The sequence below is a fragment of the Paramacrobiotus metropolitanus genome, unplaced genomic scaffold (assembly GCF_019649055.1).
Source record: "Paramacrobiotus metropolitanus isolate TYO unplaced genomic scaffold, Prichtersi_v1.0 Parri_scaffold0000302, whole genome shotgun sequence".
Lineage (NCBI taxonomy): Eukaryota > Metazoa > Tardigrada > Eutardigrada > Parachela > Macrobiotidae > Paramacrobiotus > Paramacrobiotus metropolitanus.
In genome coordinates, this window is record NW_026570522.1 from 9,362 (window position 1) to 28,194 (window position 18,833).

At 50.6% G+C, this 18,833-nt stretch overlaps 1 protein-coding gene across 1 annotated transcript; it reads left to right on the plus strand.

Moving 5' to 3' along the window:
- The first annotated feature begins 13,950 nt into the window (after positions 1-13,950).
- Positions 13,951-15,805, plus strand: LOC129601940 (BTB/POZ domain-containing protein 6-B-like). The gene is made up of 6 exons (XM_055500882.1): positions 13,951-14,018; positions 14,091-14,213; positions 14,428-14,593; positions 14,667-14,842; positions 14,907-15,042; positions 15,144-15,805. Exons 1-6 carry the CDS (start codon positions 13,951-13,953, stop codon positions 15,375-15,377), a joined length of 903 nt encoding a protein of 300 aa, XP_055356857.1. The 3' UTR covers positions 15,378-15,805.
- Positions 15,806-18,833: the final 3,028 nt, after the last annotated feature.

Below are 18,833 nucleotides of genomic sequence, written 5' to 3' on the forward strand. Positions count from 1 at the left end.
AACCGTCAGCCATATCGGGAAGAGACGAGATACTGGGGTCACATTTGTAGGCCCTTGTCGCACGGAGGCACACCTCTTCTTGTCTTCACGAAAACTTGGCTCACACACGCACACACAAAACACACATGTCACGAAACAACACGAAAATGCCGTGCTTTTGCCGTGAAAGGCACCCGTGGCCGGGATGAAGGTATTGCACCTAGACCTGGGGGATTTTCGTTCTGGACTCAGAATGGTGGGTTGCTCTGGATGAAAGACCACCAGCTACCGGCTTAGGTGTTTGTGGGTACCGCAGCTACCAACTGATTCCAAGCAACTCAGCCATATCGGGAAGAGACGAGATACTGGGGTCACATTTGTAGGCCCTTCTAGTCGCACGGAGGCACACCTCTTCTTGTCTTCACACGAAAACTTGCTCCACACATAAAACAGACATGTCGCAGAAACAACACGAGTGCCGTGCTCTCATACAATGAAAGGCACCGTGGCCGGGATGAAAGTAATGCACCTAGACCTGGGGATTTTCGTTCTGGACTCGAATGATGGGTTGCTCTGGATGAAAGACCACCAGCTACCGGCTTAGCAGGACTGTTTGTGGGTACCGCAGCTACTGATTCCGAGCAACCGTCAGCCATATCGGGAAGAGACGAGATACTGGGGTCACATTTGTAGGCCCTGTCGCACGGAGGCACACCTGTTCTTGTCTTCATACGAAACTTGCTCCACACATAAAACAGACATGTCACGAAACAACACGAAAGTGCCGTGCTCTCGCCGTGAATGGCACCCGTGGCCGGGATGAAACAATTGCACCTAGACCTGGGGATTTTCGTTCTGGACTCGAATGATAGGTTGCTCTGGATGAAAGACCACCAGCTACCGGCCAGGACTGTTTTGTGGGTACCGCAGCTACCAACTGATTCCGAGCAACCGTCAGCCATATCGGGAAGAGACGAGATACTGGGGTCACATTTGTAGGCCCTTGTCGCACGGAGGCACACCTCTGTTCTTGTCTTCACACGAAAACTTGCTCCACATAAAACAGACATGTCACGAAACAACACGAAAGTGCCGTGCTCTCGCCGTGAATGGCACCCGTGGCCGGGATGAAGGTATTGCACCTAGACCTGGGGATTTTCGTTCTGGACTCGAATGATAGGGTGCTCTGGATGAAAGACCACCAGCTACCGGCTTAGCAGGACTGTTTGTGGGTACCGCAGCTACCAACTGATTCCGAGCAACCATCAGCCATATCAAGAGACGAGATACTGGGGTCACATTTGTAGGCCCTTGTCGCACGGAGGCACACCTCTTCTTGTCTTCACACGAAAACTTGCTCCACACACACGCACACATAAAATACACATGTCACGAAACAACACGAAATGCCGTGCTCTTGCCGTGAAAGGCACCCGTGGCCGGGATGAAGGTATTGCACCTAGACCTGGGGATTTTCGTTCTGGACTCGAATGGTGGGGTGCTCTGGATGAAAGACCACCAGCTACCGGCTTAGCAGGACGGTGTTTGTGGTACCGCAGCTACCAACTGATTCCAAGCAACCATCAGCCATGTCGGGAAGACGAGATACTGGGGTCATTTGTAGGCCCTTGTCGCACGGAGGCACACCTCTTCTTGTCTTCACACGAAAACTTGCTCCACACATAAAACAGACATGTCACGAAACAACACGAAAGTGCCGTGCTCTCGTGAAAGGCACCCGTGGCCGGGATGAAGGTATTACACCTAGACCTGGGGGATTTTCGTTCTGGACTCGAATGATGGGTTGCTCTGGATGAAAGACCACCAGCTACCGGCTTAGCAGGACTGTTTGTGGGTACCGCAGCTACCAACTGATTCCGAGCAACCATCAGCCATATCGGGAAGAGACGAGATACTGGGGTCATTTGTAGGCCCTTGTCGCACGGAGGCACACCTGTTCTTGTCTTCACACGAAAACTTGCTCACACATAAAACAGACATGTCACGAAACAACACGAAGGTGCCGTGCTCTCGCCGTGAAAGGCGCCCGTGGCCGGGATGAAGGTATTGAACCTAGACCTGGGGATTTTCGTTCTGGACTCGAATGGTGGGTTGCTCTGGATGAAAGACCACCAGCTACCGGCTTAGCAGGACTGTTTGTGAGTACCGCAGCTACCAACTGATTCCGAGCAACCATCAGCCATATCGGGAAGAGACGAGATACTGGGGTCACATTTGTAGGCCCTTGTCGCACGGAGGCACACCTCTTCTTGTCTTCACACGAAAACTTGCTCCACACACACGCACACACAAAACACACATGTCACGAAACAACACGAAAATGCCGTGCTTTTGCCGTGAAAGGCACCCGTGGCCGAGATGAAATAGTTGCACCTAGACCTGGGAGATTTTCGTTCTGGACTCGAATGGTGGGTTGCTCTGGACGAAAGACCACCAGCTACCGGCTTAGCAGGACTGTTTGTGGGTACCGCAGACACCAACTGATTCCGAGCAACCATCAGCCATATCGGGAAGAGACAAGATACTGGGGCCACATTTGTAGGCCCTTGTCGCACGGAGGCACACCTCTTCTTGTCTTCACACGAAAACTTTCTCCACACAGAAGCACACACAAAATACACATGTCACGAAACAACACGAAAATGTGCCGTGCTCTCGCCGTGAAAGGCACCCTGGCCGGGATGAAGGTATTGCACCTAGACCTGGGGGATTTTCGTTCTGGACTCGAATAGTGGGGTTGCTCTGGATGAAAGACCACCAGCTACCGGCTTAGCAGGACTGTTTGTGGGTACCGCAGCTACCAACTGATTCCGAGCAATCAGCCATATCGGGAAGAGACGAGATACTGGGGTCATTTGTAGGCCCTTGTCGCACGGAGGCACACCTCCTGTCTTCACACGAAAACTTGCACCACACATAAAACAGACATGTCACGAAACAACACGAAAGTGCCGTGCTCGCCGTGAAAGGCACCCGTGGCCGGGATGAAGGTTGCACCTAGACCTGGGGATTTTCGTTCTGGACTCGAATGGTGGGTTGCTCTGGATGAAAGACCACCAGCTACCGGCTTAGCAGGACTGTTTGTGGGTACCGCAGCTACCAACTGATTCCGAGCAACCATCAGCCATATCGGGAAGAGACGAGATACTGGGGTCACATTTGTAGGCCCTTGTCGCACGGAGGCACACCTCTTGTCTTCACACGAAAACTTTCTCCACACATAAAACAGACATGTCACGAAACAACACGAAAGTGCCGTGCTCTTGCCGTGAAAGGCACCCGTGGCCGGGATGAAGGTATTGCACCTAGACCTGGGGATTTTCGTTCTGGACTCGAATGGTGGGTTGCTCTGGATGAAAGACCACCAGCTACCGGCTTAGCAGGACTGTTTGTGGGTACCGCAGCTACCAACTGATTCCGAGCAACCATCAGCCATATCGGGAAGAGACGAGATACTGGGGTCACATTTGTAGGCCCTTGTCGCACGGAGGCACACCTCTTCTTGTCTTCACACGAAAACTTGCTCCACACACACGAACACAAAACACATGTCACGAAACAACACGAAAATGCCGTGCTCTCGCCGTGAAAGGCACCCGTGGCCGGGATGAAGGTATTGCACCTGGACCTGGGGGATTTTCGTTCTGGACTCGAATGATGGGTTGCTCTGGATGAAAGACCACCAGCTACCGGCTTAGCAGGACTGTTTGTGGGTACCGCAGCTACCAACTGATTCCGAGCAACCATCAGCCATATCGGGAAGCGACGAGATACTGGGGTCACATTTGTAGGCCCTTGTCGCACGGAGGCACACCCGTTCTTGTCTTCACACGAAAACTTGCTCCACATATAAAACAGACATGTCACAAAACAACACGAAGGTGCCGTGCTCTCGCCGTGAAAGGCGCCCGTGGCCCTGATGAAGGTATTGCACCTAGACCTGGGGATTTTCGTTCTGGACTCGAGTGTTGGGGTTGCTCTGGATGAAAGACCACCAGCTACCGGCTTAGCAGGACTGTTTGTGGGTACCGCAGCTACCAACTGATTCCGAGCAACCATCAGCCATATCGGGAAGAGACGAGATACTGGGGTCACATTTGTAGGCCCTTGTCGCACGGAGGCACACTCTTCTTGTCTTCACACGAAAACTTTCTCCACACACACGCACACAAAACAGACATGTCACGAAACAACACGAAAGTGCCGTGCTCTCGCCGTGAATGGCACCCGTGGCCGGGATGAAGGTATTGCACCTAAACCTGGGGGATTTTCGTTCTGGACTCGAATGGTGGGTTGCTCTGGATGAAAGACCACCAGCTACCGGCTTAGCAGGACTGTTTGTGGGTACCGCAGCTACCAACTGATTCCGAGCAACCATCAGCCATATCGGGAAGAGACGAGATACTGGGGTCACATTTGTAGGCCCTTGTCGCACGGAGGCACACCTGTTCTTGTCTTCACACGAAAACTTGCTCCACACATAAAACAGACATGTCACGAAACAACACGAAAGTGCCGTCCTCTTGCCGTGAAAGGCACCCGTGGCCGGGATGAAGTAATTGCACCTAGACCTGGGGATTTTCGTTCTGGACTCGAATGATGGGTTGCTCTGGATGAAAGACCACCAGCTACCGGCTTAGCAGGACTGTTTGTGGGTACCGCATACCAACTGATTCCGAGCAACCATCAGCCATATCGGGAAGAGACGAGATACTGGGGTCACATTTGTAGGCCCTTGTCGCACGGAGGCACACCTGTTCTTGTCTTCATACGAAAACTTGCTCCACACACACGCACACACAAAACACACATGTCACGAAACAACACGAAAATGCCGTGCTTTTGCCGTGAAAGGCACCCGTGGCCGGGATGAAATATTTGCACCTAGACCTGGGGGATTTTCGTTCTGGACTCGAATGGTGGGTTGCTCTGGACGAAAGACCACCAGTTACCGGCTTAGCAGGACTGTTTGTGGGTACCGCAGCTACCAACTGATTCCGAGCAACCATCAGCCATATCGGGAAGAGACGAGATACTGGGGTCACATTTGTAGGCCCTTGTCGCACGGAGGCACACCTCTTCTTGTCTTCACACGAAAACTTGCTTCACACCCACGCACACACAAAACACACATGTCACGAAACAACACGAAAATACCGTGCTCTTGCCGTGAAAGGCAACCGTGGCCGGGATAAAATAATTGCACCTACACCTGGGAGATTTTCGTTCTAGATTCGAATGGTGGGTTGCTCTAGATGAAAGACCACCAGCTACCGGCTTAGCGGGACTGTTTGTGGGTACCGCAGCTACCAACTGATTCCGAGCAACCATCAGCCATATCGGGAAGCGACGAGATACTGGGGTCACATTTGTAGGCCCTTGTCGCACGGAGGCACACCCGTTCTTGTCTTCACACGAAAACTTGCTCCACACATAAAACAGACATGTCACGAAACAACACGAAGGTGCCGTGCTCTCGCCGTGAAAGGCGCCCGTGGCCCTGATGAAGGTATTGAACCTAGACCTGGGGGATTTTCGTTCTGGACTCGAGTGTTGGGTTGCTCTGGATGAAAGACCACCAGCTACCGGCTAAGCAGGACTGTTTGTGGGTACCGCAGCTACCAACTGATTCCGAGCAACCATCAGCCATATCGGGAAGAGACGAGATACTGGGGTCACATCTGTAGGCCCTTGTCGCACGGAGGCACACCTCTTCTTGTCTTCACACGAATACTTTCTCCACACACACGCACACACAAAACACACATGTCACGAAACAGCACGAAAATACCGTGCTCTTGCCGTGAAAGGCAACCGTGGCCGGGATAAAATAATTGCACCTACACCTGGGGATTTTCGTTCTAGATTCGAATGGTGGGTTGCTCTGGATGAAAGACCACCAGCTACCGGCTTAGCAGGACTGTTTGTGGGTACCGCAGCTACCAACTGATTCCGAGCAACCATCAGCCATATCGGGAAGAGACGAGATACTGGGGTCACATTTGTAGGCCCTTGTCGCACGGAGGCACACCTCTTCTTGTCTTCACACGAAAACTTGCTCCACACATACGCACAAAACCACACATGTCACGAAACAACACGAAAATGCCGTGCTCTTGCCGTGAAAGGCACCCGTGGCCGGGGTGAAGGTATTGCACCTAGACCTGGGGATTTTCGTTCTGGACTCGAATGGTGGGTGCTCTGGATGAAAGACCACCAGCTACCGGCTTAGCAGGACTGTTTGTGGGTACCGCAGCTACCAACTGATTCCGAGCAACCATCAGCCATATCGGGAAGAGACGAGATACTGGGGTCACATTTGTAGGCCCTTGTCGCACGGAGGCACACCTCTTCTTGTCTTCACACGAAAACTTGCTCCACACACGCACACAAAACACACATGTCACGAAACAACACGAAAATGCCGTGCTTTTGCCGTGAAAGGCACCCGTGGCCGGCATGAAATATTTGCACCTAGACCTGGGGGATTTTCGTTCTGGACTCGAATGGTGGAATGCTCTGGATGAAAGACCACCAGCTACCGGCAAAGCAGGACTGTTTGTGAGTACCGCAGCTACCAACTGATTCCGAGCAACCATCAGCCATATCAGGAAGAGACGAGATACTGGGGTCACATTTGTAGGCCCTTGTCGCACGGAGGCACACCTCTTCTTGTCTTCACACGAAAACTTGCTCCACACACACGCACACACAAAACACATGTCACGAAACAACACGAAAATGCCGTGCTCTCGCCGTGAAAGGCACCCGTGGCCGGGATGAAGGTATTGCACCTAGACCTGGGGATTTTCGTTCTGGACTCGAATGGTGGGTTGCTCTGGATGAAAGACCACCAGCTACCGGCTTAGCAGGACTGTTTGTGGGTACCGCAGCTACCAACTGATTCCGAGCAACCATCAGCCATATCGGGAAGAGACGAGATACTGGGGTCACATTTGTAGGCCCTTGTCGCACGGAGGCACACCTCTTCTTGTCTTCACACGAAAACTTGCTCCACACACACGCACACAAAACACACATGTCACGAAACAACACGAAAATGCCGTGCTCTCGCCGTGAAAGGCACCCGTGGCCGGGATGAAGGTATTGCACCTAGACCTGGGGATTTTCGTTCTGGACTCGAATGGTGGAATGCTCTGGATGAAAGACCACCAGCTACCGGCTTAGCAGGACTGTTTGTGGGTACCGCAGACACCAACTGATTCCGAGCAACCATCAGCCATATCGGGAAGAGACAAGATACTGGGGCCACATTTGTAGGCCCTTGTCGCACGGAGGCACACCTCTTCTTGTCTTCACACGAAAACTTTCTCCACACACACGCACACACAAAACACACATGTCACGAAAAAACACGAAAATGCCGTGCTCTCGTCGTGAAAGGCACCCTTGGCCGGGATAAAGGTATTGCACCTAGACCTGGGGGATTTTCGTTCTGGACTCGAATAGTGGGTTGCTCTGGATGAAAGACCACCAGCTACCGGCTTAGCAGGACTGTTTGTGGGTACCGCAGCTACCAACTGATTCCGAGCAACCGTCAGCCATATCGGGAAGAGACGAGATACTGGGGTCACATTTGTAGGCCCTTGTCGCACGGAGGCACACCTGTTCTTGTCTTCACACGAAAACTTGCTCCACACATAAAACAGACATGTCACGAAACAACACGAAAGTGCCGTGCTCTCGCCGTGAAAGGCACCCGTGGCCGGGATGAAGGTATTGCACCTAGACCTGGGGGATTTTCGTTCTGGACTCGAATGATGGGTTGCTCTGGATGAAAGACCACCAGCTACCGGCTTAGCAGGACTGTTTGTGAGTACCGCAGCTACCAACTGATTCCGAGCAACCATCAGCCATATCGGGAAGAGACGAGATACTGGGGTCACATTTGTAGGCCCTTCTCGCACGGAGGCACACCTCTTCTTGTCTTCACACGAAAACTTGCTCCACACACGCACACACAAAACACACATGTCACGAAACAACACGATAATGCCGTGCTCTTGCCGTGAAAGGCACCCGTGGCCGGGGTGAAGGTATTGCACCTAGACCTGGGGAATTTTCGTTCTGGACTCGAATGGTGGGTTGCTCTGGATGAAAGACCACCAGCTACCGGCTTAGCAGGACTGTTTGTGGGTACCGCAGCTACCAACTGATTCCGAGCAACCATCAGCCATATCGGGAAGAGACGAGATACTGGGGTCACATTTGTAGGCCCTTGTCGCACGGAGGCACACCTCTTCTTGTCTTCACACGAAAACTTGCTCCACACACACGCACACACAAAACACACATGTCACGAAACAACACGAAAATGCCGTGCTCTTGCCGTGAAAGGCACCCGTGGCCGGGATGAAGGTATTGCACCTAGACCTGGGGGATTTTCGTTCTGGACTCGAATGGTGGGTTGCTCTGGATGAAAGACCACCAGCTACCGGCTTAGCAGGACTGTTTGTGGGTACCGCAGCTACCAACTGATTCCGAGCAACCATCAGCCATATCGGGAAGAGACGAGATACTGGGGTCACATTTGTAGGCCCTTGTCGCACGGAGGCACACCTGTTCTTGTCTTCACACGAAAACTTGCTCCACACATAAAACAGACATGTCACGAAACAACACGAAAGTGCCGTGCTCTCGCCGTGAAAGGCACCCGTGGCCGGGATGAAGGTATTGCACCTAGACTTGGGGGATTTTCGTTCTGGACTCGAATGATGGGTTGCTCTGGATGAAAGACCACCAGCTACCGGCTTAGCAGGACTGTTTGTGGGTACCGCAGCTACCAACTGATTCCGAGCAACCATCAGCCATATCGGGAAGAGACGAGATACTGGGGTCACATTTGTAGGCCCTTGTCGCACGGAGGCACACCTCTTCTTGTCTTCACACGAAAACTTTCTCCACACACACGCACAAACAAAACACATGTCACGAAACAACACGATAATGCCGTGCTCTTGCCGTGAAAGGCACCCGTGGCCGGGGTGAAGGTATTGCACCTAGACCTGGGGGATTTTCGTTCTGGACTCGAATGGTGGGTTGCTCTGGATGAAAGACCACCAGCTACCGGCTTAGCAGGACTGTTTGTGGGTACCGCAGCTACCAACTGATTCCGAGCAACCATCAGCCATATCGGGAAGAGACGAGATACTGGGGTCACATTTGTAGGCCCTTGTCGCACGGAGGCACACCTCCTCTTGTCTTCACACGAAAACTTGCTCCACACATAAAACAGACATGTCACGAAACAACACGAAAGTGCCGTGCTCTCGCCGTGAATGGCACCCGTGGCCGGGATGAAGGTATTGCACCTAGACCTGGGGATTTTCGTTCTGGACTCCGAATGGTGGGGTTGCTCTGGATGAAAGACCACCAGCTACCGGCTTAGCAGGACTGTTTGTGGGTACCGCAGCTACCAACTGATTCCGAGCAACCATCAGCCATATCGGGAAGAGACGAGATACTGGGGTCACATTTGTAGGCCCTTGTCGCACGGAGGCACACCTCTTCTTGTCTTCACACGAAAACTTGCTCCACACACACGCACACAAAACACACATGTCACGAAACAACACGAAAATGCCGTGCTCTTGCCGTGAAAGGCACCCGTGGCCGGGATGAAGGTATTGCACCTAGACCTGGGGATTTTCGTTCTGGACTCGAATGGTGGGTTGCTCTGGATGAAAGACCACCAGCTACCGGCTTAGCAGGACTGTTTGTGGGTACCGCAGCTACCAACTGATTCCGAGCAACCATCAGCCATATCGGGAAGAGACGAGATACTGGGGTCACATTTGTAGGCCCTTGTCGCACGGAGGCACACCTCTTCTTGTCTTCACACGAAAACTTGCTCCACACACGCACACACAAAACACACATGTCACGAAACAACACGAAAATGCCGTGCTCTTGCCGTGAAAGGCACCCGTGGCCGGGATGAAGGTATTGCACCTAGACCTGGGGATTTTCGTTCTGGACTCGAATGGTGGGTTGCTCTGGATGAAAGACCACCAGCTACCGGCTTAGCAGGACTGTTTGTGGGTACCGCAGCTACCAACTGATTCCGAGCAACCATCAGCCATATCGGGAAGAGACGAGATACTGGGGTCACATTTGTAGGCCCTTGTCGCACGGAGGCACACCTGTTCTTGTCTTCACACGAAAACTTGCTCCACACATAAAACAGACATGTCACGAAACAACACGAAAGTGCCGTGCTCGCCGTGAAAGGCACCCGTGGCCGGGATGAAGGTATTGCACCTAGACCTGGGGATTTTCGTTCTGGACTCGAATGATGGGTTGCTCTGGATGAAAGACCACCAGCTACCGGCTTAGCAGGACTGTTTGTGGGTACCGCAGCTACCAACTGATTCCGAGCAACCATCAGCCATATCGGGAAGAGACGAGATACTGGGGTCACATTTGTAGGCCCTTGTCGCACGGAGGCACACCTCTTCTTGTCTTCACACGAAAACTTTCTCCACACACACGCACACACAAAACACACATGTCACGAAAAAACACGAAAATGCCGTGCTCTCGCCGTGAAAGGCACCCGTGGCCGGGATGAAGGTATTGCACCTAGACCTGGGGGATTTTCGTTCTGGACTCGAATGATGGGTTGCTCTGGATGAAAGACCACCAGCTACCGGCTTAGCAGGACTGTTTGTGGGTACCGCAGCTACCAACTGATTCCGAGCAACCATCAGCCATATCGGGAAGAGACGAGATACTGGGGTCACATTTGTAGGCCCTTGTCGCACGGAGGCACACCTCGTTCTTGTCTTCACACGAAAACTTGCTCCACATAAAACAGACATGTCACGAAACAACACGAAAGTGCCGTGCTCTCGCCGTGAAAGGCGCCCGTGGCCGGGATGAAGGTATTGCACCTAGAACCTGGGGGATTTTCGTTCTGGACTCGAGTGTTGGGTTGCTCTGGATGAAAGACCACCAGCTACCGGCTAAGCAGGACTGTTTGTGGGTACCGCAGCTACCAACTGATTCCGAGCAACCATCAGCCATATCGGGAAGAGACGAGATACTGGGGTCACATTTGTAGGCCCTTGTCACGGAGGCACACCTCTTCTTGTCTTCACACGAAAACTTGCTCCACACACGCACACACAAAACACACATGTCACGAAACAACACGAAAATGCCGTGCTTTTGCCATGAAAGGCACCCGTGGCCGAGATGAAATATTTGCACCTAGACCTGGGGGATTTTCGTTCTGGACTCGAATGGTGGGTTGCTCTGGACGAAAGACCACCAGTTACCGGCTTAGCAGGACTGTTTGTGGGTACCGCAGCTACCAACTGATTCCGAGCAACCATCAGCCATATCGGGAAGAGACGAGATACTGGGGTCACATTTGTAGGCCCTTGTCGCACGGAGGCACACCTCTTCTTGTCTTCACACGAAAACTTGCTTCACACACACGCACACACAAAACACACATGTCACGAAACAACACGATAATGCCGTGCTCTTGCCGTGAAAGCACCCGTGGCCGGGATGAAATAATTGCACCTAGACTTGGGGGGTTTTCGTTCTGGACTCGAATGGTGGGTTGCTCTGGACGAAAGACCACCAGCTACCGGCTTAGCAGGACTGTTTGTGGGCACCGCAGCTACCAACTGATTCCGAGCAACCATCAGCCATATCGGGAAGAGACGAGATACTGGGGTCACATTTGTAGGCCCTTGTCGCACGGAGGCACACCTTTTCTTGTCTTCACACGAAAACTTGCTCCACACACACGAACACACAAAACACACATGTCATTAAAAAACACGAAAATGCCGCGCTCTAGCCGTGAAAGGCACCCGTGGCCGGGATGAAGGTATTGCACCTAGACCTGGGGGATTTTCGTTCTGGACTCGAATGGTGGAATGCTCTGGATGAAATACCACCAGGTACCGGCTTAGCAGGACTGTTTGTGGGTACCGCTGCTACCAAATGCTTCCGAGCAACCGTCAGCCATATCGGGAAGACACGAGATACTGGGGACACATTTGTAGGCCCTTGTCGCACGGAGGCACACCTGTTCTTGTCTTCACACGAAAACTTGCTCCACACATAACACAGACATGTCACGAAACAACACGAAAGTGCCGTGCTCTCGCCGTGAAAGGCACCCGTGGCCGGGATGAAGGTATTGCACCTAGACCTGGGGGATTTTCGTTCTGGACTCGAATGATGGGTTGCTCTGGATGAAAGACCACCAGCTACCGGCTTAGCAGGACTGTTTGTGGGTACCGCAGCTACCAACTGATTCCGAGCAACCATCAGCCATATCGGGAAGAGACGAGATACTGGGGTCACATTTGTAGGCCCTTGTCGCACGGAGGCACACCTCTTCTTGTCTTCACACGAAAACTTGCTCCACACACACGCACACACAAAACAGACATGTCACGAAACAACACGAAGGTGCCGTGCTCTCGCCGTGAAAGGCACTCGTGGCCGGAATGAAGGTATTGAACCTAGACCTGGGGGATTTTCGTTCTGTACTCGAGTGTTGGGTTGCTCTGGATGAAAGACCACCAGCTACCGGCTTAGCAGGACTGTTTGTGGGTACCGCTGCTACCAAATGCTTCCGAGCAACCATTAGCCATATCGTGAAGTGACGAGATACTGGGTTACATTTGTAGGCCCTTGTCGCACGGAGGCACACCTCTTCTTGTCTTCACACGAAAACTTGTTCCACACACACGCACACACAGAACATACATGTCACGAAACAACACGAAAATGCCGTGCTCTCGCCGTGAAAGGCACTCGTGGCCGGAATGAAGGTATTGAACCTAGACCTGGGGGATTTTCGTTCTGTACTCGAGTGTTGGGTTGCTCTGGATGAAAGACCACCAGCTACCGGCTTAGCAGGACTGTTTGTGGGTACCGCTGCTACCAGCTGATTCCGAGCAATCATCAGCCATATCGGGAAGAGACGAGATACTGGGGTCACATTTGTAGGCCCTTGTCGCTCCGAGGCGCACCTCTTCTTGTCTAAACGAAACGAAAACGCAATCGAAGTACAGATTCATGGGACCTCCTGTGGGAGTATTCACTCGTACTTATGTGCATGAAAGATCTTCACTTCGCCATGATCGCGTCCCACAGCGAACTGCACATCACTCAGTTCGGCTGCAGTTAAGGCACGCTTCATACGACTGGCTACTCCATCCAGTGCGCCGCGACGTTTGTAATACACAGGGAAAGAAAAGTTGCCAGACATGGTAGATCATCCAATGAGCCTGCTCCGCGGATCGCGAGGGTTTGCGAAACAACTAACTGTTTAACGAGGAGCGTAAAAGATTGGGAATTAGGACTTTAAGAGGACAGCTCAAATACCGCAATTTGCAAGATGAGTATATGTACTCATCTTGCAAGATATCCAAACTGAAAACCATTGAAACCAAACAAGAAACGAAGGCGACGTCGTCAGGAAGCCAACTGTTCGTAAAATGTCTTGACGAAATTTCGAAAACGATGAAATCATAAAAGAGAGAAATGTAAGTTCGTAGAACCTAATAACCTATGCTAAGCAGACGCAAAAACGTACTTATTGCTGTCACCGGAAGTTGCAACCGGAAATGGATACCAACGCCACCCGTGGGGTGGGCTTTGCGCTTATTCTGCGCATATGGCATACCTACTGCGCCATAATTCTCGTAATGTGCCTCCAATAACGTTGTCCACTGTCCGGTGGGGCGGCGACTGTCTCCCACCCGTAACGGCAGTGTGTTGCAGAAAAGTCATTCAATCTTGTAAGTACAATCAGCTGTTTCGACTACGTGCCTGGAGTTTTTCAACTTTCTGGAGATAGGCTCAGATAGCAGATCACCTGATGTTTCACCAGAAGTGTTGCAGCTTAAAATATATTTCGTCATTTTGTGATCTGTTCGTGAACGGCTCTGTTAAATCATGTCGGAGTTTGTGCAGTTTGTTGTCGGGCGGAATCATGGTCAGGAGAAAACTTTCTCAGCATCCAAGTACGACATTTTTCCTTCAAGCATCATAATTCCGTTGCATTGTAGTTGGCAAAAGATCTGACTATTTTGCAGGTCTTCGTTGGATAATGCGAGCCCCATGTTTCGTGCAATGTTTTACGGTGATGCAACCCAAACTGATACCTGCGTTATCCGGGCTGACGATGTTCTGCCAGACGCTTTCTCCAACCTACTCAGGTACTTGAGTCAGCTGATGAACGTGAGTCAGCTACCCGGGTAGTTCTTCGAACCACAAGTCACAGTTGCTGTTACACTTATTACGCAGAACAGATACTTGACTTTACTAGCGAATTGTAATTTGTAAAGATCAACACTGTATAGGTAAGTAGCTGCAGAATTATTTATGTTTTGACTTTAGTTGAGCACATAGATAGATGCCTGGTGTTTTCAGCCATGTACAGTGTCGTGAGGATCCACTGGCTAATCTCAGCCCCCACAACGTCTTCGCCACGATGAACATAGCCTTGGAATACCACCTGCCGGCACTGTTGCAGCATTGCTGCGAGTATGTCTCCCGCAGTCTGCGCGCTAGCAACTGCCTGCTGTTCCTCGATAGTGTATGCCGTGTTCTGCACTGTTTACATTTTATAATGGTTTTCATTACGCGTGCTGTTTTGATTTGCTTTTCAGGCCGTGCGCTTGGGCGCCGCAGAGTGCGTGGATGCTTGTTGGGAGCTGGTGGACACTTACATTGAAGTGCTGTTCTTGGATGACTTTACTGCGCTGCAGCAGGACACGCTGATCATGCTGCTTCGACGCGATACACTCGTCGTCGACGAAAACAACGTCTACAGGGCGGCCGAGAAGTCAGTAGAATAATACCAGAATTTTGCATTTTTTACGACGTGGATAATTTCCTTTACGTTTCAGGTGGGCGTTCGCGGCCTGCGCTCGCAAGAATTTGGATCCAACCGCCGCCAACCGGCGGCAGGTTCTGGGTGAGGCCTTCTATCTCATCCGCTTTCCGCTGCTAACAAGCGACCTGCTCACTATCGCCTCTATGAAGGTAAAGGGCTTGCGTTGCTGCTGCATTAGTAGCAGGAAATGTTTACAATGAGAGGTACAACTGTATTTTTAAATAATTCACAACCTCTTTGGATTGCACAGATGGGTTTGCTCTCACAAAAGGAGCTGTCGGATATTAATCACTACAAGAACGCGACTATCAAACCACCACTCCAATTTCCCACGGCGCCCCGCCAAGCCTCCGTTAGCCGCATCGGCGGCGTGGAGCTCAGACACAATGAGCCGGTCTTCGTGAATCAGGGCGCGGAATGCTGGCTGCCGGCGAAAGTCATCGCGGGACGCCCCGCCGCACGTTGTTGTGTCGCTGTGTGCTGAATGCCTAGGTGGTGAGGTGGTGTTGGTTCTCCAGGAGAAAATTATTCGTGCTGCAGACTTCCTCGTCCGTGGAAAAGCGGTGCTGGTGCACAAGGAGGTGGCTGAGTATGCTCGTCCGCTTATGCAGGGCAGCGCACATAAGGTTCGATTCGCCGGACGAGGAGCGCGATTGGTGCAATTTATGGATCTGCGAATCCGGGATGCCGATGTCAGGGCGTGGACAGAGGTGCGGGGCCAAAGTACAAAGGCGCATCTACGTCAAGACAGGACGATGCCTGATAGAAATGAATTGAAGGCGTTAATACAGAGTTTTAAAGAGCGACGTAAACGACGGGTTTATTCGATGGACGTGGAGATGAAACTGCGGTTAGCGCATATATCGGACAGATTTCCATTCCTACAGATTAATGCGGCACGTGGAGGGTTAACGTAACCGATGAGGCATATATACAGTGGACTTCTTAAAAATGTACACCCACAGCCGATAGTGCTTTGCGTATGGATCGGTACTTCCTTAAACGTCATCATTTTGCAGGCCAGTGTGTCCATACCGTGTAGCAATGTTAGGCACATTTATTTCTGCAAGTTGGGAATTTGAGATGTTCTTATTTTGAGTATGACATTCATCTCTCTTAACATCTTTTACAGCCATTCATCACTTATTACTTCCGCTAGTTGTTTTAGTTTTACGATACGATATTGGTTTATTTGTTTCACGATAAAGGGGCCAGCCAGAAGCTTAACCGCGTTCGAGTCTAAAGACGTATTTTCGTTTTCTATGAAAGGCTGTTAATTATATAAGCAGGATGAGGGTGGTGGTTATTGAATGCCTGACTACATATTTTAGCTTTATCACGCTATTAACACTAATAAGATGATCGTTTGACAGTTTTCTACCATTGCCGAAGTGACCTTTACCACAGGCACGGGATTTGTGTATACCTTAATACCGCTGACCGCCGTATCGCATGCAGCATGTAACCCGTGTCTCGCCTCTTCCAGATTGCACTTATTAAGGGCGATTATTCGAACGAACACTGATAAAACTTCGTTTTTCCTCACCCTTTTTGCTGCCGAGCGCATCATTTTCGCCGCCGTGGATAAGTAAGCAAAGTTGTCTGGACGGACTGTAAATAATGATTATATCCATAAGACCATAACCGCTATGTACGAATACTACAGGCGCAGCGGGATATAAGTACGTATAAAGTGTTTAGTAGTTACGCACAAAGTATTAATTTTGGTAAATAGGTATATAGTACTATTTAGTAATAGGTGAAAGGTGACTTATGTGAGTCACTTATGTGCCTAATACCTAATACTGTGAAGAATTGTATGTGTATACTGCAATAAAGTAATACTACAGACACAATATACATTACGAGTACAATGTAACGATGTAAATGTAATGACAATTAAATGATGTAAACTGCAGCCAGCTGGTACCAGAATTACAGGAAGTGCAGCAGGAAGAAGTAAGAACTAAAAAGTGAAACAGCACATAGCTGCTGGGATATCGACGTACGCGACAGTGACCTGTGGCTGTACTTACTTGTAGTAAAATAAGTACTACTTACTGCCTCCATGCAAACAACTTTAGCTTTTTTGCGTGCACTGTTTCCCGTTACTCGAACTGCGTGGTCTAATCTGCAGGTGGGCGGCGGCTACCTGCGCCCGGAACAATCTGGAGCCATCGCCGACTAACCGGCGCGAGGCGCTGGGTGACCTCAGTTTTTTGATTCGGTTCCCGCTGATGACGGACAAGCAGCTGAACGACGGTCCCGCCAGTGTAAGTCGCTACATTTTTTATGGTTAGCCATGTTTCGAACCGTGTTAGACCACTTCAGAGAGACCTTTCTGGGGCGAATTGGCAAACCATTTTGCATTCTGCAGAATGGGTTACTGGACACATCCCAGCTGTCAGAAATCCACATATATAAGCACACCACACCGAAACCTTCGCTGCCGTTTGCTGCCCGACCACGTATTGCCGGTTTGCAGTTTCAAGAAAGCGAGGAAATTTTCGTGCAAGGCAAACAGTACTGGTATCCGGCCGAAGCGATCAGACGATGCGGAACCGCCGTCGTCTGCTGGTCGATGGAATTAAGGCAGACCACGAAGGTCGAAACGGAGAAAAGGGTTCGGGCCTCCGACATTCTGACCAGTGGGCAAACGATCGCGTGGTTGGATCCCGGCCGTGGGGGCCGCAAAATGGAAGCAGTTTATAAGATGCCGGATGTGGGCGCTCACGTTATCGATGTGGCTGGCAAAAAACGGATGGCGTGGATCGAGGAGATTGCTATAAAATGCGATCAGTCGAAGAGTGGAAAAAAGCGCAGGAGGCGAGCGGGGAGAGCAACACACCGGAAGTTGCCAAGCGAAAACGTTCACTGGATGCGGCTGACCTTATGTGACTTGCCGACTGCCATTACATTTCCGCCAATTTACAGTTAACAGGGGGTCGTCATTAGCGTTAGGGTACGGGGATTTTTTAAAATTCGGTTTCTGTAATAAGAATGGCTAATGATCGAGTTGTGTGATCATTAATGGGTACTGAAGCTCTAACAAAACTGCATGAACTATTGTGTACTGTATCCGTATCCATCCTCATTTTCCGTGTAAGCGCCGGAAGAAAAGTCGTACCATACATACGAGGCCATCGCCTTTATTTTATCGCAAGTTCGCAGCTAATCGACTTGTGTTTGTATGTATTTATCAAGCTACTCGAGAGCAAACGAAGGTCAGACGCGGTCACACTGATAAATAGTTTAAAATCCAAAAGATCTTAACTTAAATCTTGGGTGTATATCTGTGGGATTCGCTTCGACCTTGTACAAAGGACTCGCGCTTGTTCCTAGCGACGCTGTCCGTATTGCTGCTGACAAAAAGTGTCAGCAAAACCAGTTTATGTTTTGTTGAACTGTGTTTCACGAATAAAGAAATACTCAATAATTCTAATGATTCCAACATACACCACCACAATGCCGCAACGCCGCGTACCGTTTCCCAAATTACCAATCCCAGTTATATGTCTACGTATGCGTTTACATAAAGGAGCAAGACGTTTATATATACGCAATTTAATGCGTGCAACAAAAAACAAAGCCAATGTTTCTTACAATTATACAGTCATCTGGCAGTTTTCGAACTCGCCGTATGATTGTAAAGCGTACGTAAATCTGACGAGCGCTCGCCAGAACACTTCCGAAAGTTCCGGATAATAAATGACCTTTTCACCTCTCTCGAATCGGCCTTCCGTAGTCTAAATAATTTGAACTACAGTGACAACGACATCCGATTTACACATTCTTCCACTTGCGCAGGACACCAACTGCATTCACATGAATAGAGCTAACTGGGTATTGTTATTAATTTATGCTGGAAATGCCTTGAATTCCCGTTGCACCCAACACCGCACAAACGTTAACACCTGTGTGTGCCAGATCTTTCCGCCTC

Bases quoted from the DNA above. Each gene is read 5' to 3' on its own strand.
- LOC129601940 (XM_055500882.1), top strand. From the start codon at position 13,951: ATGTCGGAGTTTGTGCAGTTTGTTGTCGGGCGGAATCATGGTCAGGAG. The intron at 14,019-14,090 runs GTACGACATTTT...ACTATTTTGCAG, and splicing joins AAAACTTTCTCAGCATCCAA to GTCTTCGTTGGATAATGCGA. The intron at 14,594-14,666 runs GTATGCCGTGTT...TTTGCTTTTCAG, and splicing joins GCCTGCTGTTCCTCGATAGT to GCCGTGCGCTTGGGCGCCGC.